Source organism: Myodes glareolus, chromosome 7 (assembly GCF_982192425.1).
Source record: "Myodes glareolus chromosome 7, mMyoGla1.1, whole genome shotgun sequence".
In the NCBI taxonomy this organism is placed as follows: Eukaryota; Metazoa; Chordata; class Mammalia; order Rodentia; family Cricetidae; genus Myodes; species Myodes glareolus.
Genome location: NC_142032.1, coordinates 11,474,250 through 11,501,792, shown reverse-complemented (window position 1 = coordinate 11,501,792; position 27,543 = coordinate 11,474,250). Strand labels below are relative to the sequence as shown.

Here is a 27,543-nt window from a genome sequence, read left to right as displayed (position 1 = left end):
CATAATTAAAGGTCTTTGAGCCTATTATTCGAGATCCTAGAGAAGCTAAATAAGAAGGTGAACCTGAAGAAAATCATGTACTTATCCTCCTGGAGATTGGAAATAGGCAAGAGTCCCAGGTAACCTCGGGTGCATGGGGGGATGGGGGGAGGGCTGTTGGAAGGGGAGAGGGTTAGAGAGAAGGGAGTAGGGGAGGAATGGGGAAAACTCGGGGGACTGAGATGGGGGAGGGAGGAAGGATGGATATGGGATCAGGGAAGAATATATCTCAACTAAGGGAGTCATTTTAGGGTTTACAAGAGACTTGATTATAAATGGGATCCCAGGTCCAAGGAGAGATCCCCAAATTGTTCTCTGGACAGAGGAGAGGGTGCCTGAACCGGCCTTGGCCTATAACCATACTGATGAAGATTTTGCTTATCACCATAGATCCTTCATCCGACGATGGATGGCGATACAGACGGAGACTCACATTGGAGCACCGACTGAGCCCCCCATGGTCCAAATGAGGAGCAGAAGGAGGAAGAACATGAAAAAAAAAAAAACTCAGGACCGTGAGGGGTGCGATCACCCACTGATACAAGGGGACTGATCTAATGAGAGTTCACCAAGGCCAGTTAGACTGGGACTGAACGAGCACGTGATCCAACCAGATTTTCTGAATGTGGCCGGATTCTCTGAATGTGGCTGGCCCGGAGCCTTTCTGAAAAGCCATTGACAATGACACTGGGACTTGTTTCCTCTGCATATACTGGATTTTTGGGATCCAGTCTGTTTGGATACTCACCTTCCTGGACCTGGAGGGAGCGGGGAGGAACTTGAACTTCCCACAGGGCTGGAAGCCCTGACTGCTCTTAGGGATGGAGAGGGAGGAGGAGGGGAAGGGGGGAGTGGGAGGGTGTTTGGAGGAGGGGCGGAAATGGAAACTTTCATAATTTAATAAACTTTGGGAAAAAAAAGAATATGTAGAGGAAACAAATGCATGCTTAAACCACTGATTAAACAATTGACTTAGACCCTTGACTCAACAAAGGGTTGAGTCAAAAACTTCTTTCAAAATTAGGTAAAATGTGTCTACAGGAAAATACACTAAGACAATCTGAATTCACTTCAGGAATGGATGTGGGATTCTCCTCTGTATGCTATGAATATATTTTATTATCATTGGTTAATAAGAAAGCTGCTTTGGCCTATAGCAGGGCAGAATATAGCTAGCTGGGGAAAACTAAATTGAATGCAGGTAGAAAGAAGGAGGAGTCAGGCAGATACCATGTAGCTGCTGAAGTAGAAAGATGCTGGAACTTTACAGGTACGCCACAACCTCATTTTGATACATAGAAATGGATTAAGATGTAGGCGCTACTTAGGAATATGCTTGCGCATTCGGCCAAACAGTGCTATAATTAATATAGTTTCTACATGATTATTCAGACCAGGGTGGTTGGGAAGCCAATGCACAGTTTCTGTTTACAACCAATTCTACATATAAATGTGTGCAACATTAGCTCTGTAACTGGTGATTTATCTTGAATTATAAGAGAGCTCAGGGAACAGCCTCGCAAGAGATGAGAAACATTGTATTTCCCTAAGACTGGAGGTACTCGTCCACAGCTGAGATAGAGGGGTTACAGCTCAGTAGTAGAGATAACAATTTAGAACATAAATAAAACAGAAAATCCCATCACCACCACCACCACCCAAAACACCAGACAAACAGAAATTATTCAGGCTAGAGACAAGAATTTTGTAGTAGAGCAAAGGTCTGGGACATGTTCTCATTTATTTGACCATCAAAAATGATAGGTCTAACTGCTCTTTTCTTTGGATTCTGTCCAGCGTTTTCAACAGCTGAATAGAAGTCCCAAAAGTATCTTCAACATCTTGTTGGACACCACCTCCGACCCTTCATCATGTGCGGCATGCTGCTTCAGCCCACAGGACTCACCAGTAAACAGTGCACAGGGTCCCCTCTTAGATCTGCATCTGGAGCCTGCAGCAAACGCCAGTCTCTGCCTTTGTTGTAAGTGATGAAAGTCTTCACTTGGTTGTCAATCTTCTTGTTAGCCAAGAACATTCCCTTTATCCCTGCTACCTGGGAAAAATCGACATGGCTGAAAAATACATCAATCTGAGACAGGACATTCTTTTTACATTAAAATAACAACCAACTGCCCAATTTTTTATCCTAGAGAAAAGACAGGATAGGTGTAAGTGCTTAGTTATACCTCTCAAGTCTACCTGACAGAAACCAATAGCCTTGCGCCCCCTGCTGTATGCAAGTCATAATATAAGCTGAGTAGAGGTTTATCATCTTTTTGTCTGTTTGCTTTGCTGATACTGATGATGTCTATAGTAACTTTATTCAGTTGCCAAAAATCAGAAATAATCAGGATATTCATTACGAGGAAGAAAGTAAAATCAACAGTGGCATGTACAAACAATGGAATATTACTTGACACCAAAATGCACCAAAAGCCATAACATGATGGGAGCGGGGAGGCAGACACATACTATAAGTGAAGGATGGTAACTGCATGACATCCTGCAAATGCAAATCTATCCAGACACACACACACACACACACACACACACACACACACACACACACACACATGCACGCATGCACGCACGTACGCGCACACAAAAGGTCAGCGATTGCCTGGATCTAACTTGGAGCGAGGAATGAATATGTGAAGCATAGAGGATTCTACATGCAATGATCACATAATGATGCATGTATGTAACAGGATACTTGTCAAATCCATGAAATGTAAAACTGAAGCTGTGGTCCTTTCTGTAAGCTGTGACTTGCAGAGATTTGCCATCTAATATTAGGTTGTCTGCAGCCATCGGTATCCAAGAAACAAACCCCAACACTTTCAAGTCTGTTACTTGACAAGCTGTAAGTAAATAGGGACAACTTATATTGCACACTAACTGTCATGTAGGGTATTATATATAAAATTATATGTAAAATATATACTATATATAATATTATATATATAATCTCTCACTTAATTTTTACAATACTCTGGGAGATAATTGCTAGTTCTACCTCACATGTCAGAGATAACTCAGATACATGTCAGGCCACACTGTTAATAACACAGAGCAAATGGCAGACCTGAGATTGTAGCCCAGAACAATGTAGTTTCCGAGTGCATGGCTATAATGACTATCTAAATTACTGAGGCCTTTTCAATTGAACGAGGTCAGTTGAAAGACTCTTTTTGGGTTTGTTGTTGTTGCTGTTTGTTTTCCTGAGACAAGGTTTCTCTGTGTAACAATCCTGTCTGTCCTGGAATCTCTTTGTAGACCAGGTTGGCCTTGAACTCACAGAGATCTATCTGCCTCTGCCTCCTGAGTGCTAGAATTAAAGGTATGTGCCACCATCACCTGATGAAAGACTCACATAGTTATTATTATTTCTTTTTTGGTGTAAGAGTTCTCCCTGTTAATTCACCAAATGTACTGAGCATTAGAGAAACAAAATAAATTTTAAGAAGTAACTGTTTTGTTATCAAATGACCATTCCTTCAGTCTCGTGATGTTGCTGTTCTTACCAAAATCAGTTGAAATCAGAGCTGTAGGAAAGGCTCAGCACTTAGGACTACCAGTTTCTCCTATAGAGGACCCTGTTTTATTTTCCTAGCACCCACACTGCTGTTCTGGTGCTAAACGCTGCTAAAAACTATGAAAATGCTTACTCATTCTACATGGTAATAAGACTCAGAATTAACAAGCCATCAAAATTGTACAATCAAAGATCATTACTTGTTCTTTTTTTAGGAATTTTAGAGTTTTACAAAACATATGTTAGTCCCTGTGAAATGATTACAACCCAGGGAAATTGGAGATCAGTGAGGGAAAGGTCCAAAGCATGTTGAATGATCCATCCCATGTATATGCATTTTTACTCATCTGCTGCCCATCATTACCATGGGGTAGAGTGGTCAATAATCACGTATTCAGGATGAGAAAATGGAGACTTAGATTACATTTGGAGCTAGCTGCAACATACATGGGGAATAAAAAAAATACTTGAGAATTTTGAAGTAATTTAAGTTAGCTTTTTATTGTGATATGATTAATTTTAAGCAGAAGAAATACGCAAAAGTTGTAGTTTTGCCTGTCCTTGTTAAAACAGAGCACTATGCTCATTCCCCTGCTTTTCAAGGTTTGCTACAAACCTGTGTAATAGCTTTCATCCCAAGTCTCTGCAGAAGGAAACTGACGTGTTGACAAATGTTAATTGTTTTCGATCACAGAGACTGGAGTTTCATATTCTGTTTGACTTACAAAATTGTTTTAGCAGATAGCTCAGAATTTGTCAGTTCTAAAGTCTGGGTCTCAACCCACACTAGACACGCATCTCGATTTTGTTTTTGACACAGGCAGATCTCATTAGTCTGTACCTGTGGATTTGGCATCTGGGATAATTTAGAGACAGGCCAAATCTGTAGTTTTTTGGAAGAAGATTGTTTAACAATAAATGCAGTAAACGAGTTGTTGAGAGGAATACTTTGAACTACTTAGGAAAACAAGCCACATTCTAAGCAATCAACAGCTCAAACAATTTCTGGTGCATTGTTGATTCTCACCAAATGTGGAAGGCATAAACTCCAGGCGCACTCTACTTCCCAACGACTAGGTGTTAATTACCAATGATATTTAGTTATTCACTATAACAGCCCGATGCAGGCTGCTTCCCAGGAAACCCCACGTTAGTCTTCCATATGTTCAAGAGGCTGTTATGTACTTAAATAGGACCACACTGCCAGTTCTTTAAGAATTAAATTGCATAAATCAGAATTTTCACAAAGCCCTGCTGGTCTTCCTTCTCAACCAGTATCTAGTCAGAAATGAGAAACGATGTAGTCATCCAGTCCTCTATAGGGTTAAAAAAATAAGTGCAAAAGGAATTTGAAAAAAATGTTACCTATTTCAGTCATTTCATTTTCTGCTTCCTCCTCTGCCCTCCTCCTTTGACAAGAGTCACAGAGCAGGAGGCTATGTGTTTAGAAGCTGGTTCATTTGATTTGTAGACGTGGTGACTTTACTGGCCCCCGACTGCTTGGCATTATCAAATGCCACTTGAGCAGAGAGCTAGTCTGTGTTATTCATCTTTGAAAGTGTGGCCATCAGGTTTATCTTGAGGAATAAAAACTTGGCAAAGAGGGAATGTGTGTCAAGAGGGGTAAAAGCTGGAGACGGTTTCTTTTTCTCATGTAAACAAGGCACTTTATTTGTTTGAATTGTTTTTTTTTTCTTTTTAATTGTTTTGATTCTTTAGCTTGACCTGCAAAGATGGTCAACTGTGTCTTTTACTGCTCACAGTGAGCTTGATGAACGCATTTATCTATGTTTCTCACTGAAATCCTTTGAATGAGTCTCCTTATTCTAACAGTTTTTAAGTAAGGTTTCATCATATCTCACTTGGACTATTTGCCGATTCTTATTGAAGTGATAGAGTTAGTGTATAAAGTATGGAATCTTGTGGGTGTTCATGCGTGCACATTTATTTGAGTGTGTGGGGGGATGTGTGGGATGCTACTGGGGATTATAGGGTGTTATTTTGCCACATACCTTTCTCTGTGCTCATACTAAATTCATACTTAGAATGGAGTGATGGCAGGAGACACAGAGAAGAATATCCAATGGAAGGTGCAACTTCACACAGACAAAGAATTACCAATAAATATTCTTTACTACATCCTCATACAGGGAGTGCATCTTCTTTTGGAAAGAGACCTGTCAAATTTCATTGCTATTGAATTCAGCATAATAATCTCTAAGACTGTTGACTGTGCTAGAAGTAACCTTTCTCTCCTCATTTCTCATAGGGAGGAATTTGATTCCACAAGTCCCAAAAGTATTTTGAAGTTATTTATTGCCATTTAACATCTGAAACCGAGATATCATTTTGATTAGGCTTTAAATATGAAGTGTTACAGCTCAAACTTTAAGCTGAATGGCATACTTACTGTCTTCAACACACTGTATTTCTTCCCCTACCGTGTTCTCTGTACACGCTGGCCCCCCTGGAATCTCACAGACAATCTACCAGTGTGTTTCTCCCTGTTTGTCCCTCAGAGCCAGCTCAGCACACCTCTTCCGGAAGTCAGAATGTCTTCATCCTCACCCACTGTCCCCAGCACTTCTATGTTCTTCATTTTGCCTCTTTTATATATGGCACCATGTCTTGGTTTCAACACCGTGGACTCATCTAAGAGGCCATAATAACCTGCCCAAAATTTTTCCAGTGGCCTTTAAACTTTTATTCAAAGTTAAAGTGACATCATCTGCCATTGTGATCTTTAAGGACAATATAAACTGATGTTCATTCACTAAAGCGTCCTTAAAATTATTAACGGTGCAGTCACTTTGTATAAGGAATCTTGATTTTGTTTTATCGAGATAGATCCTAAGAGTTCTCTCCTAGGTGACATAATAACTCTGGAAGGCTTAGGAAGACGGACTGCCATGCAGTGAGTCAATACCATGTCTACATACTCTGAGTATGTCTCCAAAAAAACCAAATCAAACCAAAACTAGGACAATTAATTTACTTAAATGCATTGGGACCTCATGAAGTGCCAGGCTTCACAAACCTCCACACATGAACCAATTTCATGTATTCTCTAAATTAAAAATTGTAATCACTTTGAGGTGAATAAATAAATGCTTAAATGTGGCAAATCACCTGCCCAATGCCATTCAGTCACAGGCATGGACTGTCCATCAGTTTGTCCAACTCCAGAGTCCATATATTTAGTCCTGTGGTTGTCTTGTTTACACAACTTTTTCTGCCATTCTACAGTATTGTGAGAGAAATATCATACAGGCACATCATACTTATAGGACTTGCCAGTAATCATTCTTTTCTGCCTTTACTCTGTAGTCATTCAGTAAATTCCTGAACATGTGTTTCGTTCCTTTAACCACTGAAGTTCTAATAACCAGAATATTTTAAGCACCTGTCCCTTCATCTATGAAATGGTCTTTGAGATGCAAAATATGCTAGGTGTTGGGCAATTCTTTGATGATTTAAAGGAAGGGTATCAGACACCTTCCTTTTCATGTTTATTGTCTCGCAAGTTCTCTCCTCTGCCAATTTTCCATGTGTTCCAAGTGGAGGTCAAATTGGGAGGCCTCTTGTGCTGAAGTGTTTTGCTTATTTCTTCCTCTGTCTTCCTCTGCCACTGATGGGGAAACCATCATACCTACCTTCTCAGACTTAAAATGCAAAGGTTAAGTGTCAAATTTCAAGAATGTAGATGAAAGAACTGTGGCAAGAAAGAGACCACTTTTGTGGTCGTTTTTCCTTTGCGTTTGAGGGTAGGCTGTTTACATCTAAATACAATCCCCCAGCCAGAAAAGATGAGTGCTCTAAAGGAGTTTGGTGCGCCACTATAGTCAAAGTACTCACTTGACAAAAAAAAAAAAAAAAAAAAAAAAAAAAAAAAAGGCTAAGTAATCCTCCTTCTCCCCATCTCCCTGCTACTAATGATTGGACCTGGGACTTGGAGCATACTGTTTCAAGTATTCTACCATGGAGATATACCCCTAGCTAAATGTTACTTATTCTTCTAATACCTGATCAATTAGTACTCTCATAGAAAGACTGATGCCTACAAAAACTCTGACTTGGCTTGGACAGGGTTTGCATCCTCTGTGTCTGACCATGGCTTTTAAGAGGCACTTTTTCTTAAGAAATCATGGTACTTCGTTACCATCATTATGGCTGGGTTTTCTCTCTTAAAGAAGAGCTGCATATCCTGTGCGGAAGACACAGACTGCCAGCTGCACCTCTTTTATGTGCACGGCAGGCCTCACAGTTTGTGTATTCGGTACTTATCAGCCAAGTAGGCTCACTCCCAACCACAACCTTTAGCACTCAGCTGCCCTGAGCCATCATTTTCCATTAAGCCAAAGCACTCTTTATCATCATTAATTAATTTTCCCTTCCCAAAGGAGAGGTGGCATTGTCCAAAGCTGTCTAACTCCCTTTCATCACCCACACACAAGTATACTAGAAATCACAGTTCTCAGATACATCCATTACATCTCTTCTGCACTGGTCACAATGAAAACATGTTCCTTTGTGTTACTCAACCCACATGGTCACTGATGCATTCATGTTCTTTGGGAATAGTGGAATTTTAGAATATTTGCTTTCATAATTTCCACACATATATACTTTCTTCTACAAGACAAAGTTGGCAACTATATGCAATTATTGTCTGGATTTGTATGTAACTTTGGACTTGGTTCTGCAAGTCTGCACACAGGCATAAAGCAATTGACTGTTTTCCTCATTGCTTTCTTCTTCCTGTCTGCTTTTTTTTCCACATCTGAAAGATGAAGACTATTTCTCCAGTTTTAACTTCTCTTTCAGTCTTTACACTATTGAACATCCACAATCAAACAAAAGGACTCTGATCTTTCAGGAGGGACATGGTACACTGTAGTTGAACATCCACATACCCTTAGATTTGAGCCCTAAGTTGGCTCTGTAACCTTGTGAAGTGCCTATGTACTCTCTCCTCTTTACCTAACAAGGAGGAAGAGACTGCAGTCATCCAAATGTTAATTTATGGGTCAAATGAAAGAATTATGGAAAGTTCTTTATGCATTGTTTTGTACATGATGATACCCCAAATTAACTATTATCACTAAATTTTGTTTAAAAATCCATTCCTGGGATGTTTGGTCCATAACCAAAAGTCCTGGCTCACATTTCTTCACCTTCTTGACTGCAGAGCGCATCAAATAGGTAACTCACACTACGAGAAAATTCTGGTATTTCATTGACTAAACCAGAGTACCCTGTCTCTAATATTTTGTTTCATCACTTTCATATCTCATTATACGTACACACATCGCTACAGAATTGAAAGCACAGAGCTTGTACCCAGGTGACAACGTGTGTGGAGTGAATGATTGCATTTAGTAGGAGGTGAGGTTTCTGTTGTTGTTTTCACACAGCTCTCCATGTGGATGCATACTTGAGACAGAGTCCCACCTATACACTTCCACTCTCTCCAGTTTGCATTTCCTCAATGGCTTCACGAGTCCACATGTGCAGGAATGGCAGGTAACTGCTATTCAGAGGCACATAAAGGCATGGCATTCTCCATCACCCTGATGTGAGCAAACACACACTCCACGGGTCCTATCTCTGTCATGCCCACCTCATATGATGTTCATCTCTACTACTTATTAATTCATTTATGGATTCTCTTGCTTCTCACTTATCTCTAAACGCTCATCATTCATTGCAATTCTACGGGGAAATTCACGCTGGATGAATTTCATCTTCCTGCTAGCCAGAACAATCAGGTTTAAGGGAACATTTGTGCCAGGCCTTGTGTCTGCCAATATTCTTTCTATCTAGGTAATCAGCAGCTATGCCACTGCTGTTCTGCTCACATCAATTTCAATTCAAGTTGCTCTGAACTGTCAAGCTAATAAAACAAAGACAGTGCTCTCCCTTTCCCGGGATGCAGAACACCTTTACATAATGCAGTCACACCACTGCTCAAAGTGATGCTAATAAGAGCCAGCAGTTTCCCTGCAGATAGTCAACAGCAAGAGACCTAAAAGACAAAGGCAGGATTAACAAGGCATGCTTGTTGTGTACTGCAGTCACGCTGCGGCTGCTTCCCCTCATCCCATACCTGATGCAGTGTTTGAATTCATAAAGCTGTTTGCTAAAAGGAAATGGTTGCAAATGGTTCATTGCAAAGTCATTTCTGCCCAGTTTATTCACCTGTTTTACCATCAAAAGACCAATATTTGAACATGGTCTTCATTTCCTACAGAAAATAAAATTAATCTAGAAAATCCATTTTTAAATGGAATTGAAAAGAACCCATTTGAATTGAAAGGAAAAAGGGTAGTCAGGAAGAAGAAAAGAAAACTGAAAGCGTATTTTGTTTGTTTTTAGTGTTTCAGAGAGGTTTACTGATTTGTATAAATCAAAACATGACTGGTGTTAGCATCTTACTAAAATTTGCTATTAACTTACTTATCTGGTCAAATATGGTTAAAAATATCCCTAGAGGACCGCTGTAGTGACTCTGGTGATTTTCCTGGAGTAGTGGGTATATACTCTTCAGGTTTTTGTTTGTTTGTTATACATTTTTTATCTACTCTTTTCTTTCTTTCATCTTTTAAATATTTAAATTAATTTGCATATTTCACATCCCAGTCTCTTTCCCTTCCCCCCTCTCCTCTCAGTCTCTTCCCACCCCTACAATTCACTCCCCCTCTATTTCTGTTTAGGAAAGGGCAGGTCTCTCATGAGTATCAACAAAACATGCATATCGAGTTGCAGTAAGGCTGAGTACCTCCCCATGTGTTAAGGTTGGGCTGTGAGGCAAAGGATTGAACTAGACTCAGGAAACTGAACTGGATCATTCAGCTGGCACAGCCACTGTGATTTTACATGGAGAACACCCTCACAGATGTGTGGCTGGATCAAGACAAGGGAATACCAGACATTTCAAGAAAACAAACTTCAAGTTTAAATGTTCATAGGAAATTTCCAAATGAGTAAAGGAGAGTAGAAATTTCTACTTCTTCGCAAGACAAGTACCCAGTGTTAAGACTGTCAGATTTCAATATGGAAAGAAGCAGAAATCCCCAGTGGGGGGATGTGCTGGATATTAAAAATGTGGGTATGTTTTAAGACAATCAGAATAGAATGCTAAGTGGTGTCTAAGCACACTGCAAGGTTGCACTAATAATTCTTAATTTTGTTAAAAACACTGTATTTCAGGCATTAGAATAGTAGTTAACAAGGATTAATTGACTTTATCCTCAGAGCAATCTATTGGAAAGTATGTTCAGCTCTATATTCTCAACGAGGCAAGTGTGGCTCAGAAGGCATGCACTTGTCTTGAGCAGACATTTCAACAGGAAGAGCAGTACAAGTAGAACTCAAACTCAGTCAGCCTGGATTTTAAAAATGTCATAATATAAGTCAAACTTTATCCAGAGCATTCTTGACACTAAATCTTTAAACTATGTAAATGTTTTCCAGAATAAATATTCAATTGGAGCTGGAGAGATCAGACACTCTATCTAGCTGAAACATGAGATAAAAAGGGAATAAAAGCTTATACAAAGATGAAAAGATCTGCAGTATATTTTCTTAAGTACATTCATACTAAGTATATCATATACTACTCTGTCAAATTCTGAATTTAGCATGCACTTCATCTTATTTTTTATTTTGCAGGAAATATCAGTCTATGAGCCTGGTTTTATGCATACAAAAGAGAACTAAGCTGCTATGGAAAGGTTGCTTTACACCTCTAAAAGAAAGAGGAAATAGAACATATTAAAAGGATGTACATTTGTGCTTGAGTTTCTTAAGTGACGTTGGTTTCTTTCACTGGACATAACACAGGTGCTTCTTGTGAATCCCCGATCTTAGCAAAATGACAGTGTCTTTACGGATGCATAGATTTGACACCATTTCTGACTTTTTTTCAGACAGAGTATAGGCCTGTTACTACATTTCTCTGTTGACTGAGGTTTCTGTCCCACCAGGTCCCACAGTCATTTAGTCCCAAATAAACATGCAGAGGTTTACTGATGCGGGAGAATTGTCTGTATTCTGTCAATCATATTTTAATAAAACGCTGATTGGCCAGGCAGGCAGTATAGGCGGGAAAACCAGACAGGAAGTAGAGGTGATGCAATGAGAACAGGAGAATTCTGGGAAGCAGGGAGGTTCCTCTGCCACTCCTGCACAGACCACCGAAGAGGCAACATGTAAGCTGTCACACTGAGAAAGGTACTGAGCCCATGTGGCTAATATAGATAAGGATAACGGGGTAACATAAGTTATAAGAGCTAATAAGTATCCTGACCAAATGGGCCAATCAGTTTATAACCTTATGGAGTCTTGTGTGTGATTTTCTTTGGGGTTTGCCAGTTGTGGGGTACCTGGGGGGACAGAAACCCCAACAAGCCGGCCCCTCATACTACAGTTTACGTTAATCATAGACTGGTTGACCTCCTAGCTCAGGCTTCTTATTAACTCTTATAACTCTTATAACTCTTATTAACTCTTATAACTCTTATAACTCTTATTAACTCTTATAACTTATATTAACCTATAATACTTGCCTGTATTAGCCACGTGGCTTGGTACCATTTTAGGCAAGGCAGTCACATCTTGCTTCCTCTGTGTCTGGGTGACTACAGACTGACTCTTTCTCTTCCCAGAATTCTCCTATTCTCATTCTGTTCTCATTACCCCAACTATACTTCCTGCCTGGCTACTGGCCAATCAGAATTTTATTAAACAAGTACAAGAAACAAATCTTTGCAAGGTAAAACCATTGTCCCGCAGCACTTTTCTAATCCTGAATATGGTATTAAATAACCTATTCTAACTCATTCAGAAACCATCATCATACATACACACTGATCAAAAGACACAATTCATCCCCCAAAGAGTAGCCTGTTTTATATCCACTATGCCTTTAAAGACAATTCACCCCAGAAGAAGGCTAACTCTCCTTATTCCTCCCACAACCATCAGTTTCTAGGAGCTCCTCCACAAGGGTTGGGACTTCCCATGCTAAGATTTTCTCTGACTCGATACTGGGCAGGTCTTATGCAAGCAGTCAACAACCACTACGTTCTTGTGTACACATGTTCTATCATGTCCAGAAAATACTGCCTGTAATCATCCACTGCATCTGGAATTTATAATTTGGTATTTTTTTCATTATAACTGATTGATACAACTTAGATGGTTTTACTTTGAGTATTGGTTATTAGAAAACCAAAGAGCCACTGTGTCCCAAGGGAGGTAAGATCATCTCTGGCTTATTGTGCTTTTCTGCTAATTTAATTTTCCAGGTTTTTTTGGTAAAAAAAATGATCTTATGAATATTATCTCATGCATTGGTCATTGAGATGTGGGTCACTAGCCAGCTGAGGTTATCAAGTTGGGAAATTCTTCAAGGCCAATAGGATGCATTCTCATAGCATACAAGGATGTATCATTCAACTCACTTTAAAGGCAGGGAAGAGTGCTGCCCACTCATTCACTACACAAAACCCTGACAGCCATTCAAATCTATTTTGAAATATTATATCTTATATCAAATATCATATCATTATGTAGATCAATCATATGCAAGCCTTTAATTCTGTGGTTTTTACCCAAGAGAATTTCTAATTTCTCTGAAGATGTTCTTGCCTAGTGGGATCAATTTAACAAAAAAAGGACTCTTAAAAAATTCTATGGGTTGCAAGTTAAACAAGAAGAACTTTCTGTAATTCTTCCCTTCTCCCAGGTGGGGTGACACTGTCCAAGGACCAGCATTAGCATGGTCAGGTGACCCATATTTCACCAGTTTGTCTGGGTGCTGCTGTGATCCAGAACCACATATGCTTGGTGACATACCTCATAGAGGTCAATCATGACGTTGCCTTCAGGTCCTCTGCTACTCTGGACATTCTCCAAGGCCAGGGTGAAGTAGACGCCACGGGTGTCTGAGATGTAGAGGTTGTACGTGTCGTTCTGGTTCCATTCTTGGACAGCTGCAAACACTTGGTTCTCATCTGTGCTAATGACATGCATGTCCTGAAGAAAAAACACAAGGAAGTGAAGCGGGAAGGATTTTATATACTAACCTGGCACAGATTCAATGAGTGTGGATGATGAAGAACTTTGATGGGATGCAAAGGGAGAGATAGCAAAATCTTCCTTTCACAAATATGAAAATGAGTTAAACCAGTCAGTGATGACACACACCTTTAATCCCAGGACAGTCTCCAAAGCTACACAGAGAAACCCTGTCTCAAATGCTCCCTCCATCAAAAAAGAGAGTTAAGTGTTAGTTGAGCATTTTCTCTGTCACTCTGGGGTGAAGCAATGGAACCATGACACAATGAGACAGAAGGAGGTATAGTAGTCTCATTGTAATTTAATTGCCTTGTTAGACAACTTGAAGTCAGTGTTCTTAAACATGTATGAATTTGAGAACCAGTCATTTTTATGTATTTGTCAAATTTGTGAACTACTAACTTATGGCAAACATAAGGACAATCTGCAGTGGCCAAAAGAAGTCAGACAAGCCCTGGATTCCACTGTAGTCTGTAGACTGGCAGCACTGGTACTGGCGGCAAACTCCTTAGACACACAGAACCTCAGACCCTACCCACTGAATTACAATGTGCCTTTTAGTGAGGTCCCTTTATGAATAATATGCACATTCAAGTTTGACAAGCACTGCCAAAGGTTCAGCAACACCCTGAAATTCCCTGGCGGGGTGGGGGGGGGCGTCCACCAGAAAAACCCCAAAGCATTAATGTTTGTATAAGCAATTAATTTAAGAACTCAGCTATTAATCTAATATTTTCCTCAGCCATATTCTCTAAGAAAACCACAAGAGGTAAAGGCATTATCATAAAAGATGATGCGCCCAGACCCCAAGGTTACCAGACAGAGTAGTAAAGTGAACAGAACATGATGGCCTCATCCACCATCCTCTAGCAAGAATTCCAAATCCTTCATTCCCCACTCAGGACTCTAGCCACTGACTAGCACTATTTGAAACTGGCTGCCTCCAGTCAAGGCTTACTGTTTCCTTAAGGGAAGCCTGTTGGTGTGCTTTGGGCTGATTTTTAATCCTGTGGCCTAAGAAGTCTACACAGAATAAATTCCAAAGAACTCAGAGTAAAGCAGTTAAAATACAAAAAGGCCAAAAATAAACAGAGGTGCCCAAAAATATACAGCAAAAGAAAAATATAGAAATGACCTTGGATTTTGTAAAACTCAAATCTTCATAAACCGACCATGCTCTCTGTACGCTTGAGAAACTTTACATCTGATGATCTTCCCAGAAACCATCCTGACCCAGATTGTTCAGTGTGCCTTGAGTCCTCCTTCTAACCTTGAGTTCTCATAATCTGAGTTCAGTCTCGTCTTGGGACACAGCCACCTGAGTGGAACTTCATGCTCAGATGTTCTATCTGTGAGCACAAGATAACAATAACATGTCCTTCACAGGACAGTGAAGATAAAATCAGCAAGTCTCAAATACCATAATAACATTCACCACTTAGGGCAGTGAGTGTTTCACTTAAAGGAGTCTGTCTATCCCTTTTGGTGATTACGAAAGATCAACTTGGCTTCTCTGCCTTTAAAATATTTCAATATTATCCTTAAATTCACTAGTTCGTCCATGTGGACAAACCTTCCATGGTTCCTAATACATAGAAGGATAGAAGCCAAAATTTTTAAAATAGTTGAACAACTCCTTCCTGTTTATGTGTCCTTACCTCAAGTTCGTTATAATCCTGGATTTCTGTTAAATTGTTTCCAATGAGAGCTGCGCCTAGCACAGTCAGCTCCCATCCACGGGCTTTGGTGTGAGTTTCTGCAGCGGTGAGCTTTTGATGGATGCACACAACAGACTTGAGAACGTAATCCTGGGAGACGACTGTCATCCTTCTACGGCATTGTACTTTGTAATCCATTGTGGAGATTTGGCTCTTGTAGATACTAGCTAACATTAATTGTCAGCTTGGACAAGAATTACCTTAGAGATAAGACTCTGGGAATACAACAACTCTCTAGACTGGGTTAACTGACTTGAGAAGACCCACCCTGAAGGGGAAGAGCATGACGGGCTCTGTCCTGGACTGGGTGAAAATGGGAAAGGTGGCTGAGCACAGACATTCGTCCCTCTCTGCTTTCTGAAAGCAAAGGCAGCATGGCCAGCAGCCTCAAGCCTCTGCTGCAGGGATCCAACCCGGAGCACCTTGAACTGTGAGCCAAGATAATCCCTTTTTTGCTTAAGTTGCTTTTGCCAGAGTATTTTACCACAGCAACAGGACAAGTAACTAACACAGTATTGAAAATACATCTCTTTTACACGGCTCTAGCAGGGTCGCTTAGAGAACGTGTTATACAACGTTAACGGGGAAAAATGACCATGTCTGAAGGTTGCAAACCAACCTCTCTTTACCTTTATGTAATTTTACTAAGTAGACTTTACACGCTGATGCTGGTCATAAATGTTTGATACATTTGGAATTTAATTCCCCTTTCCCCAACCCCTTATTAAGAAAATGTGTTCTTACTGCTGCATTGATTCCCATGATTCTGAACCAATCCAGACTCTTATTTGGAATTCTACTGGAATACCTTGCAAAGTCTTTTCTATAGGTTACTAGCATTACTGGGTTTCAGTGGACTTTTTAACGGAGGGAGAAGTTCCTTTGAACCTTTTTGTATGTACTAGCAGTAGTGGTTTATTCATTTGGGTTTTGTGTGTGTGTGTGTGCTTGCTTATAAAATAGAATCATGCTATGTAGTCAGCTCTATGACCAAGTTAGCCTTGAAATCACTAAATCAGCTCAGCTCAACATGTTTTTCTTTTCAAAATCATTTTTATTTTATTTAAGCACATGGGTGTGTCCATCTTTGTGGTTATATACCTTAACACACACACATGCACATGTGAGTAGCCTTGGAGGCCAGAAGAGGTTGTCAGATACCCTGGAGTTGGGGCTCAAAATGGTCATGAGGTACCTGATACAGGTGCTAGAAACCCAACTCAGGTCCTCTGGAAGAGCAGCACAAACTCTTTACTACTGAGCCATTTCTTCAGTCCCTGGACTCAAAGTACTAATAACCCTGGCTCTTCCTCCCAGAGGCTGGGGTAATTATGGTTCATTCTACCATGCATGGTGGTAAACTATTGAATTAATGCTGAACTAAAGGGTTTTGCTGCTCATTGGATGTTCATGAACCATAGCGATGTTAGTAACCTCCTCTTAGTCTCTAAGGAAGTCACACGGATTGAAGTTTACTTTCTTTTTAAATTTATTTGACTACAGAACCAAATTTTTCCAATATATCACCAGGGACATTTTATTCTGAGTAACAAATTGGGGAAAATATTGTTTTGATTCTAAGCTCTTTATTTTTTTTAAAAAATGAATAAAATAAAAAGTAATAAAACCCAGATAGCTAAGGTTTCTAAGCAAGTTAGTGACAGATCCACATCTGAAGTTAGGTCTCCTGTTGCAAAGTGAGCATCATTTTTACCCCGTGTATACTGGTACCTATCTATCTTCCACTATGGAGACAACTAGATCCATACTAATAATAATATTACCTTGCTTTTATAGAGTATCTGTCCTCTAAAACCCTGGAGGCGCTTCGTATGTATTGCCTCATCTATCTCACTGGAGCTGATAAGAATAGGCTGGGAGTCAGTCAGGGGAAGGAAGAACTGTCACTATGTCACTCCCTCTAAGGGGTCATACACTCTTATCTGCAATGGCAACATTTAGCTATCACTCTTTGATGGTTTCCCTTCACTTATTACTAATTGTTTAAACACAGCCCAAGGCAACATTTTATTCTTTCAACATCTGATGCACCCGCAGTAGGTGTGATGGAAGACATTTGAGAAGGAGAGAGCGCAAGTGTCTCCATTTCTTCCATCAGCATGAAGCTCTGCTCCCTTGCAGACGCAGCCCTGGTTCTGACAGAAGGCCACGTAAGGCAGCCCCTTGGAGGCAGAACACGCCATCCACGCTGGGGCTTCTCTTTGAAGCTATAGCGGGATTATAATCAAGTTTCTCTTTGATTTAAAGTATAAGCACCCACCTGGACCCAATAATCCATTTATCCGTGACACTTGCTTCCATTTTCGTAGTAACAAGCCAAATGAATTGCTTCATCCTACCCTGAGAACTCATATGAAGCTAAGTCACGGAACATGATCATCTGGGTGGCAGGGGACGGGGTGGTGCAGATGGTCACTTCGGCTCCAAAGGCAGCGGGAAATGCTGCCGTCTGTATTTTCTAGAGGCCACTGGGGCCAGCTGCCAACTGTGATCTCTGCAAGGACTATGGACAAGCAATGTGAGACACCTGTCCAGCAGTCCTTCCACAGAAACCTTTGGGCTTAACCTACCATTTCTAGGGCGCCTAAACCAGGGTGGTCTTTCCCCTCCTTCATGTTTTTTGATAGCACAACAATTTCGTGACATGGGGAGCATGGTAAACTTTAACAAAGGGAGTGATTCGTTTCCCTGCAAGGGAAGAAAATTATAGAAATCACTAGTATGGATGACAGAAAGTTTGGGTTCCAACCTTGTGTGTGTGGCAGATAGAATTTGGTTTGGGCTGAAGTTATTCTAAGAATATGCTGACCCTAGAGGAAACAAGTGAGGAATGAGTGAAATATGTACCCTGATTTAGGCTCCGTTCTGTATGCCTCTTGAACCAGGACAGCTCACTGATATGAGTATAAATCTTGTTCTGAAATGTACAAATCTTTAAAGTTTTCTTCAAATTTTGGAAAATGAATCACAATTTACTTCAGTACTCAGTCAAGGGAGGGGTACTCCTTTTACCCCCCTGAAATTGCTGTATCTTTGGGATCCTTACTAGGAGACTCTCACAGACAATTTTAACAATTCTCAGCTTTCCTCTTGCATTTTAATTTTACTTAAAGACAAGACTCGGCTCAAAATAAGTTTCATTATATTCTGTGTTCAACTTAAATTATTCAGAGTTGAGTTATAATTCTATTTACATCAATGTAATAACTTTCTCCTCCTCCCATACATATATCTTATTTATTGTAAAATTCAGCCACAATAGGCTAAACTTGGGTCACTTCAAATACAACACAGAAACCTTGAGATTGCAAACAGGTACTTTTGAAAAGCCACATCACCTATTTTCCACTAGGTGGCGCTCCATATTAACCCAGTTTTTCCGAGTTTGTGGAAAGAGACTGAGGATGCCAGCCAGGGATGAGGGCAGAGATCTCACTTTTACTTTCTGTTTCTGAAAGGCTCACTAAAGAAGTCAGGGGACTAAGCTGTTCCTTGGTCTCTGAAGATAACCCTCTTCCCAACACCCACTGAGAACAACTAACGTCCAATAACATAAAGTTAATGTTTTTTTTTTTTTCTGTTCTGATTTAAAAACAAACATATTGCTTGGGAATGTTGAATATTGAAAGACAAAAATGAGGATATTATTAATTACCCAGGCAATTCTACAGCAAGAATTCGAAAGAAAGAAAAATCAGAGGGAAAGAGAACAGGAGAAGGACCCATAGAGAAAGGGAGCCAGAAATACCAAATAGGAATTGGGAAGCCTAGATTCAGAAGTAGGGCTGAATGAGCAGGGGACTCATTACTGGAGGTTGGCAGTGACCTTGAAAATATGGTTGAGGGAGACTGTAGCTGAGAGAAAAAGCAATGAAAACCACAGCCAAGCATGTACCTTAGGCAAAGCGTATTTCGGGAGCTTCATTTGTGCAAACGTGCTTCTTCGGTAGGACACGTAGTAATGTGGTCTTCCTCCGGATGTCAGCTGGATCACAGAAACAAGGTGGTAAGAGGAGCTATGGGAGACACGTGGGGTCACAGAAGACCTGGTGCTTGAACGGAGCAGGCAGCTGCCACACAGCACCAACAGTGCCTGCCGAGGACTGCTGCCCCTGGTTGGTATTCACAGAGAAGCCACTTACTCACTGTATGGGGTGCCAGAGGCCCAACGACAACCATTTAATAGATGAAAATGTAATCTGCAAATTTGCACTGTGGTTCTGGAGAGACGACTCAATGGTTAAGAGCACTTGCTGCTCTTCCAGAGAACTGGGTTTTGATTCCCAGCACCTACAGTGCAGCTCCCAACCATCTGTAACTCCAATTCCAAGAGACCTGACTTCCTTTTCTGAGCTCAGCCAGGCATTTGGTACACAGACACAAAAAAAGCAGGCAAGGAAAAACACTGATACACAAAAGTAAATGATATAAATGTATATGTGTGGGTGTGCATAGGTTATATATTATATGTGCATATAAATTATGTGTGCATATATCTATATATGTATGTTTCTACATATGCTAGATAAATAGCATATATTTATGTATACCATATCTATATAGTATATATACAATTTATATAGTATAAATTATATACACTAGATACATAATTTAGTGACTCTAAAGTCAAGAAACTGTATTAGCTCTGTTCTTTCCAATGCTAGAAGCCTCAGGAGATATTAGATCACTGTGCTTCAGCTGTCTGGCTTTTCAGTCTCAAGTCCCTGCTACACAAGTAGCCATATTGGGACCGAAGGAAGAAGCTCAGATTCAGCAGTGGAAAGAAGTCTTCTTATCTCCATACAGAGTTCCTATTGACAGCATCACACTGATGCCTTAGTGTGTGTTCAAGCATGTTAGCAGAACGTCACTTTAGGTTTGGGTTTCAAATTAATCTTGATTTCTATCTTTTGGAAGAAAATCATAGAAACTGGCACAGTTTTGTCCAAAGCGGGTCAGTGGACCCTGCAGGGCTTGCAGGACAAGAGGAAGAGGTGTGGTTTCCATCCAGACTTGAACACTACTCTGGGAAGAGTAGAAGGCACCTCTGACAATGTGCCAACCGTGACCTATGTAAATATCTGCGGTTTGAATGTCACTGGAGTTTGTATGCTTGAAATGTCAACAAAGCTTGGGGTAAATGATCATCAGACACAGGGGAGTGACTGGAAAGAGATATTCTTCAGCACTATGTGTGGAAATGATGGGTTACAGGAGATCACTCATATAATTCTAAATACAGATTCTGAGATTGATTTGTATGCCAGGTGTGTGGATTATAAACTGTTGCCAGGAACCAGAGAAATACTCCTGAGAGCATTAATGGTGGAGCAATGAACGGGGCAGGACTAACACATGCAACCATTTGAATGGCACTTGAAGCTATCCCTGAAGGAAAAGGAACTTGTGAAACATTTCAAAATTACATAGGCTGATGCTGAAAATTTTTCTCTTAATGAACAGAATTAGATATCATAATTTATTCTTCAAATAAATTTATGTCTAGAATGTACCTTAACTGTAGCCTGTTTATTTACCCATATATTATATAAATATATTTATAATAATAGCTGATGTATTCACTTAATTAGTTGTAAATGTATATATTTATGCACCTATTTAGCAATTATATCTTTTCCATTCTTACCCTGGAAAGTAATAACATGATTTTTAGACGAATTGACTAAACAAGACCAAACTATTACTTTAGAGCTAACTGAAACAGCGCACGGTTACTGCTGTCTCCTGTCACTACTCATGCAATCTCACTTCCCAAATAGTTTTCCATTCCATTAGGAGAAGAAAATTACACATTCCTTGTTTCCCTGGGAACTACAATGCTTCCTGACCATACCAGGGATCATCCTTCTTGGCCTCTGGCCAGTCCCACCTCCATCTCCCCGCAAAATTTCCGGTCCACATTCTTTTCTTTGAAGTGGTACTGAGGAGGGGGCTGATAAGGAGAAATGGATGTAATGTCTCAGTTCACTTTATGCCTGGAGTTTCTTTGTGAAAACAGGTAAATAGCAATGTATATCACTTCTGGGTCAATGTAGCATGTTTTAGACAGCTTGGTAAATTCCTACAGAGAACAGGCAAAAAAATTTCCCTTGAGCCTCGCTCTTTCCTTCCACCCTTCTTTCCTCTCTTCCCTCCTCCCCTCTTTCACCTTCTCCCCTCTCTCTGTCCTTCTTGCCCTCCCTTTCCGATCCATTTCTTTCTTCCCTTTGAGGGTATGCAGGCATGCAGAAAGAGCTATAACAAGACAGACACTAGAAATGCTTTGAGTCAATGGACAGAAGTTGGGTCTTCTTACCTGAACAAACACATAATCATCCTGAACAATCAAAGAGTCAGGGTCAATGTAGCCTGGGAAAGGCTTATTTCTGTTGGTTTCTGTGCAGTTTTGCATCCGACAAGTTAGGTATTGCGAGTCTGGAAAGGACGAAGACAGAAGCTTCAGAGGCAATGTACATTTCTCTTGAAATTCTGAAGTGTTCAACCAAGCCTCAGTCTCTCTAAGTGCTCACTCGGTAGCACCCTACTGTTCAAACTGCCTTTGTTATTTTATTACGTTGCTACCAGCACTGCACTCTCCTGGAATGTCCACCAAGTCTTGTAATCCTACATAAGAAATTCGTCTTTACTGTTTCCCTTCTAAACACAAAAGAAAAGATTTTCAAAAACTGACATAATACATTGCGACTTTTGTAACCACATTTTCATCTTTATTTGAATTCAGCTCCACACTTTGATCTTTGACTGAAAAGCAGGGAGGCACACTTGCCTGCAGTATTTTAAAATCTCAGGTGGAAATTCTGCTGAATGAATACTATAATCCTTAATAAGATAAAGGAGCTTCTTTTTGGATTGGAAATGAAACACAATAGCAACATCTCCAATTCAAAGCCTTTGTTCTCATTTTAGAGGTGAGTAAATTGAAACCCGAGTTTTCAGCTGAGACTGCACAGTGGCCAATAAACACGGCATCATAATGATGACTCTGGTCAGTTCATTCTCTATTGCTTCACGGATGTTGTATTCGAGAGACTCTGGCCTCTATAAAATCCTTTTATGCCAGTATTCATTTAAAATGCCACATAAAACCACACTGGAATACATTCATCCCCTCCTCTGGCTACCATATCTCCTTTCCTCTCCTGATTATCTATCTATCTCTCTTACTCTGCCCGTGAGTTTTCTAATCTCCTAAATTATGTTTATAAGTTTGCCCAACCTCCCCCTGGTGTTAAAGACTTTCTATTTACATTTTCTCCTTCTCAGAGAATTTTACTAATGTTACCAATTTACCAAGTTACCCAGTCTCCATAGAGGAGAATTGTACCAAGTTACCAATGAGCTTCTCAATTCAGCTGACATCTACTTCTGAAGACCTTCCATGAATACTCCCTGAATAAAATTTAGATGCTATACCAATGATATGCAACTATCTGCTTCTATTCCCTGCTTCCCCTGCATCAATTATAAAATAGTGTTTATGAAGACATGGTGTGTGTGTGTGTGTGTGTGTGTGTGTGTGTTTCTCTCTGTTTTAACCCTATCCTAATACTAATCCTGGAACACTGTAAGCAAAAATGTGAATATTTCTTTGAAACATGTGTGCTTAATTACAGACTTTTTCCTAAATGAAATACTAGAGCTTGATCATTGACAGGCAGTGGAGATGGGCAATGTTGTGCTAAGTTGGATACAAGGGTTCATGAAAGACTTCTCAAAATTAGCAAAGAACTCCCCAAGAACATCTCCTATGAGAAGGGTCAGCAGAGGGCAGCATGCACATTTGGTCCAGCTGACCCTTGACTGATGTAGTTGCTAGGAGACCTATAAATGATGAAACAAAAGTTCTACTTCCAACCTTCCTTCAGTAGAGGACCTTATGACAGCACAGGCCAGCTCTCCAGTCCAAAACCCCACTGAGCTCTGGTAAAACCTAAAGCTGAACAAAAGGAAAGACCTTTAACTATCTTTTCCACCTCCTTTTCTTTAGACATCCCGTAGTTCCAATTTTTTTCGCACAAATGAAGATCTTTCTCCTTAACAACAATCTTTGAGACTTGTCTGTTTCCATCTCTATCCATAATGCACAAAATCTCCACCTCACAATTTCACAGTCCTCTAGACCATTTTTCAGCCTTTAAGTGGATCTATATTTCTTAAAGGTTGCCTGGGGACACAGAAGAACCTGGGCTTCAGTTCTAGCTGTGGTCATGTACCAGATGCATAGCTCTGAGAAAATCGCTTCATCATCTCAAAACCTGCCTCCTTCAGCTGTTACACAGTGGTAACACAACATCAGCCATTTGCTCAATTTGTTACTACACAGAATTAATTAATATGTAATTAAATAATAAACTTGCTACACATTTTTTTATTTTTTATTAAAATTACTTTTATTTAAAAAAAATTACTTTTATTTCCACTTCCTCCCCTCCTCCCAATACCCTCCCACTCCCCAACTTGCTACACATTTAAAATTAAAACCTATATAGATATCAATTATTATTATGAGTCATCATTTTCTTGATTTTTTTTGTCTGTTCCCCCGTCCCTCTGCGAGGGATAGGGTTAATTTAAGGAACACAATGGTTGTTTAAAAGATGAGTTAAATTGACCTTTGTCTCTCTGGTAGGATGCCAGCATGAGGGTATGTACATACTCTGCCACACACCCTTCTCTTCTAGTTGCTGGAAAAGCCAACGCTGCATTTGCTGTGTCTCCCTTCCTTATGTGACTCAAAGGCTCCTGCGTATGAGGAGTAATCCCCTTGAAACTAAGTCCACTCTGAGTCTTGCTAATCCCCTTCACATTGCTGTTCTAGCACAGGGCATTTAGATCTAGTACTGGTAAATGAGAAGTGAAGGGTGGTACCAGAGATACAGAATAGGGCTTCCCTACCTCTGTACAATATGGTCTCAATTTGGTGCATGTGAACTATTCTAATTGTCTTCTTATCTAAAGGAGCCAGGGGTCAAACTTAATGATTGTGAACAGACTGAGAGATCCTGGTCCCCTGAAGATATCATTGAGCTACAGAGTGTGCTGAGTCTACCGTTGTCCTACTGCTGCTCTTTGAGAAGATGAATAAAGAACCATGGCTAAAGCGAATTGAATCAAATGGGCTTCTGAGGACAAGCATAACTTCCATTGTGATGCTGGAGCTGACACTGAAGACTCCTGGATGAACAAGCTTCATTACTTTATTTATAATATTGTCTGATAACATTAAGATCACAATCTGCTCTTTGAAGATCCTGAGTAAATACCAGTTGGAAAATATCAAAAATATAAATGATATCTATAGGTCATTTTTTGTATAAACTGTAAATCTGGGAGACAAGAGAAGAAAACAACGGAGCACTTGTTAAGGCCTTAGGGCAGTCTCAGCCCTCCTAACGCTGTGACCATGTGAACACATGTGAACATGTGTTCCTCATGTTGTGGTGACCCAAACCCATTAAATTATCCTCAACACTACTTCATAACTGCATTTTTGTTACTGTTATAGATCATAATGTAGATATCTCTGTTTAACAAGGGTCTTAGGAAAGCCCTGTGAAAGCGTCATTTAACCCCCAGATTGAGAACCAACCACCGATACAGAGAGCAAAGTTGGTGGTTTATAGAACTACAGCACATGGTGGAGCATTGCTTCGGTTGGCTTGACTCCAACTTTGCCTGACTAAGATGCCTGGAAGCACATAAGGGTGGAAGGAGATAACTGAATGCACAAAACTGTACTCTAACATTCACACGTGCTGCTGGCACACAGGACCTCCTACCATTAGTTTTCATGCTGTGGGAATGCTCTTGTATGCTGTAAAGATTTGCTCCTTATATTGGTTTAATAAAACACTGCTTGGCCAGTAGCCAGGCAGGAAGTATAGTCAAAGCAGCCAGACTAAGAGAATTCTGGGAAGAGGAAAGGCAGAGTCAGGTGCCACCCAGACACAGAGGAAGCAAGATGAAAATCTCTGCACTGAGAAAAGGTACCAAGTGATGTGGCTAAACATAGACAAAAATTATGGGTTAATTTAAGTAGTAAGAGCTAGTTAATAATATGCCTGAGCTAATAAGCCAAGCAGTTTATAATTAATGTAAGCCTTTATGTGTTTCTCTGGGACTGAACAGCTGTGGGACAAGGGCAGGACAGAAATATCCATTTACATTATCAAGTATTTAAACATTTTTAAATGTGTGTGTGTGTGTGTGTGTGTGTGTGAACATATGAGAGTGATCAATAAAGCCACAAGAGGAAGTAGAATCACCTGGAGTTAGAGTTACATGTGGCATTGAGCCACATACATGAAGTCTGGGAACCAATCACTATTAAATTCTTGCTTCTGGAGGTGAATACTTAAAGTATATATGATTAAAAACAAGCTATCAGTGGATAATACATAATTTTTTTGGTTTTGAAAACTATGTCTTGGTTACAAAAGTGCTTAAAGTAGATGAGACTGGGCAGAGTGCAAATATTCTGAATCACCTTGGTAACTCTCTGGTCTTCCTAAAGTTAATTCCAAATAAAAACTTTAAAAATAGGGTGGCACAATGTTGTAGTATGGATCCACTTTTTGGCAAGTTGTATATTTAGACATCAATCTATGTGTGCCTGAGCAGGACTGTGAATAAAACATACATGAGATGTCAACAGTCATAGCAAGGCAGTCAGTGAAAGAATCGGACACTGGAAAGTCAAATTGCTGATTCAGCACTTCTCACTGGGGTGATTGGAGAGCCACACTGGGCTTGAGAGACAAGCAGTTTCAACAGACACCTCTGAATATTCTGGTTGCTTCCACTTTCTCATTCTGCATACTCTGATTTTCCTGTACAATGAGCCTATGTTCGAGCTGGGACATAGCTCCCATATAATGATGGGAATTATAATGCATTTAGCTAGGTAACAAGAGAAAAGTCAAAATTCGTCTTTTTGTTTCTGGTCTGGATGCTAAAACTGAACTTTACAAACTGAAGAAAAGTGACCTCAAAACTGGCAGTTTTGAGCTGCCGGCCCTGTGAAGTTTTCAGTTTGCTCCCTTTCTCCTTCTAATGGAAACAGAAAGAAATTGGCTGCGGTTCATAATGAGGGACCAATCACTCTTATTCCCCTCGAGGTTTGCAGTAATAGCATTAAGTATGATGAACTCTTTCCATATTCCATTCTGGTGAGTGTGTGATGCGATTCCATAGGAAGTCTCATGTAATTTGGCATTAATTAATGTCAATTAATGTATGCAACTGCTGGATGTTAAAATTAATTTCATTACCTCCCTTACACAGATGTTTTTCTTGCCACAGGTAATTAGGAAACTGCACTGTTCTTTTCAAAGATCCTCACTCTGCAACAGCTGCTGTTTGGAATAATGTGCTCCCCATCTATTGCAAACCTGTGCTAATACAGAGACGAGATGCTGCCTTCAGAAGCTAGGCCCTGCATCAAGGAATGGAAAGTGAAGTGCAGGCCAAGGGCTGTTGTCTTGGTAAACCTAAGTAGACTTCTCAGCCCCAGGAAGCTCTAATCCATATCACAGAAACAGACACGATCCCTCTAGACTATTTGTGACAAAAACAGATCCTGGTTCTCCCCTTTAGTCTGGTGCCTGGTGACTTTGCTCAGGTGGCATGAGCTTACTGATTAATTAAATCTTCTCTCTGTAATCATCAGTATTGCCTACTGCTTCTAAAGTCACCACCTACTTTAAAAAAAAGACTACACATATTTGTGTTTTTATGGCAGTTTCTTGCTTCATATTCAGTTTTTGGGTTGGATGTACTATTTTGTTTGCTTACAGTTGGCATTGCTTTCCCTCCATATGGAAACATGAAATTTCCCAGCTAGCCAAAGCAATGTTGAACAGATAGAGTAAAGCAAGAGGCAACCTATTACTTGACTTCTAAATCTATTGTAACCAAAGAAACACTGTATTTGAGTATACTTATAGTAAACGATGATACAAAATACAGGCGCCATCTGAGACAATACCACACATTCATGGTCAATAACTTTCAACAAAGGAACTAAGAAAAGACAAGAGAGAAAGGATGGTCTCTTCAATAAGTAGTGGAAGAATTGGATATTCAAATTCAGAAAGGCAAAATTAGATTTTTATCTCACATCAAATATAA

The 27,543-nt window shown here is 40.1% G+C and overlaps 1 protein-coding gene across 7 annotated transcripts in view; it reads right to left on the bottom strand.

Moving 5' to 3' along the window:
• The window catches only part of Sorcs1 (sortilin related VPS10 domain containing receptor 1), a 515,423-nt gene that overhangs the window by 102,955 nt on the left and 384,925 nt on the right, over nucleotides 1–27,543 (bottom strand). For all 7 annotated transcript variants that reach the window (XM_085694085.2, XM_048424037.3, XM_048424036.3 and 4 more), the window contains exons 7-10: nucleotides 21,710–21,828; nucleotides 19,289–19,378; nucleotides 13,433–13,612; nucleotides 1,946–2,092 (exon numbers count right to left, since the gene is read on the bottom strand). In XM_085694085.2, coding sequence (XP_085550211.2) covers nucleotides 1,946–2,092; nucleotides 13,433–13,612; nucleotides 19,289–19,378; nucleotides 21,710–21,828 — 536 coding nt within the window. The remainder of the gene's footprint in view (nucleotides 1–1,945; nucleotides 2,093–13,432; nucleotides 13,613–19,288; nucleotides 19,379–21,709; nucleotides 21,829–27,543) is intronic.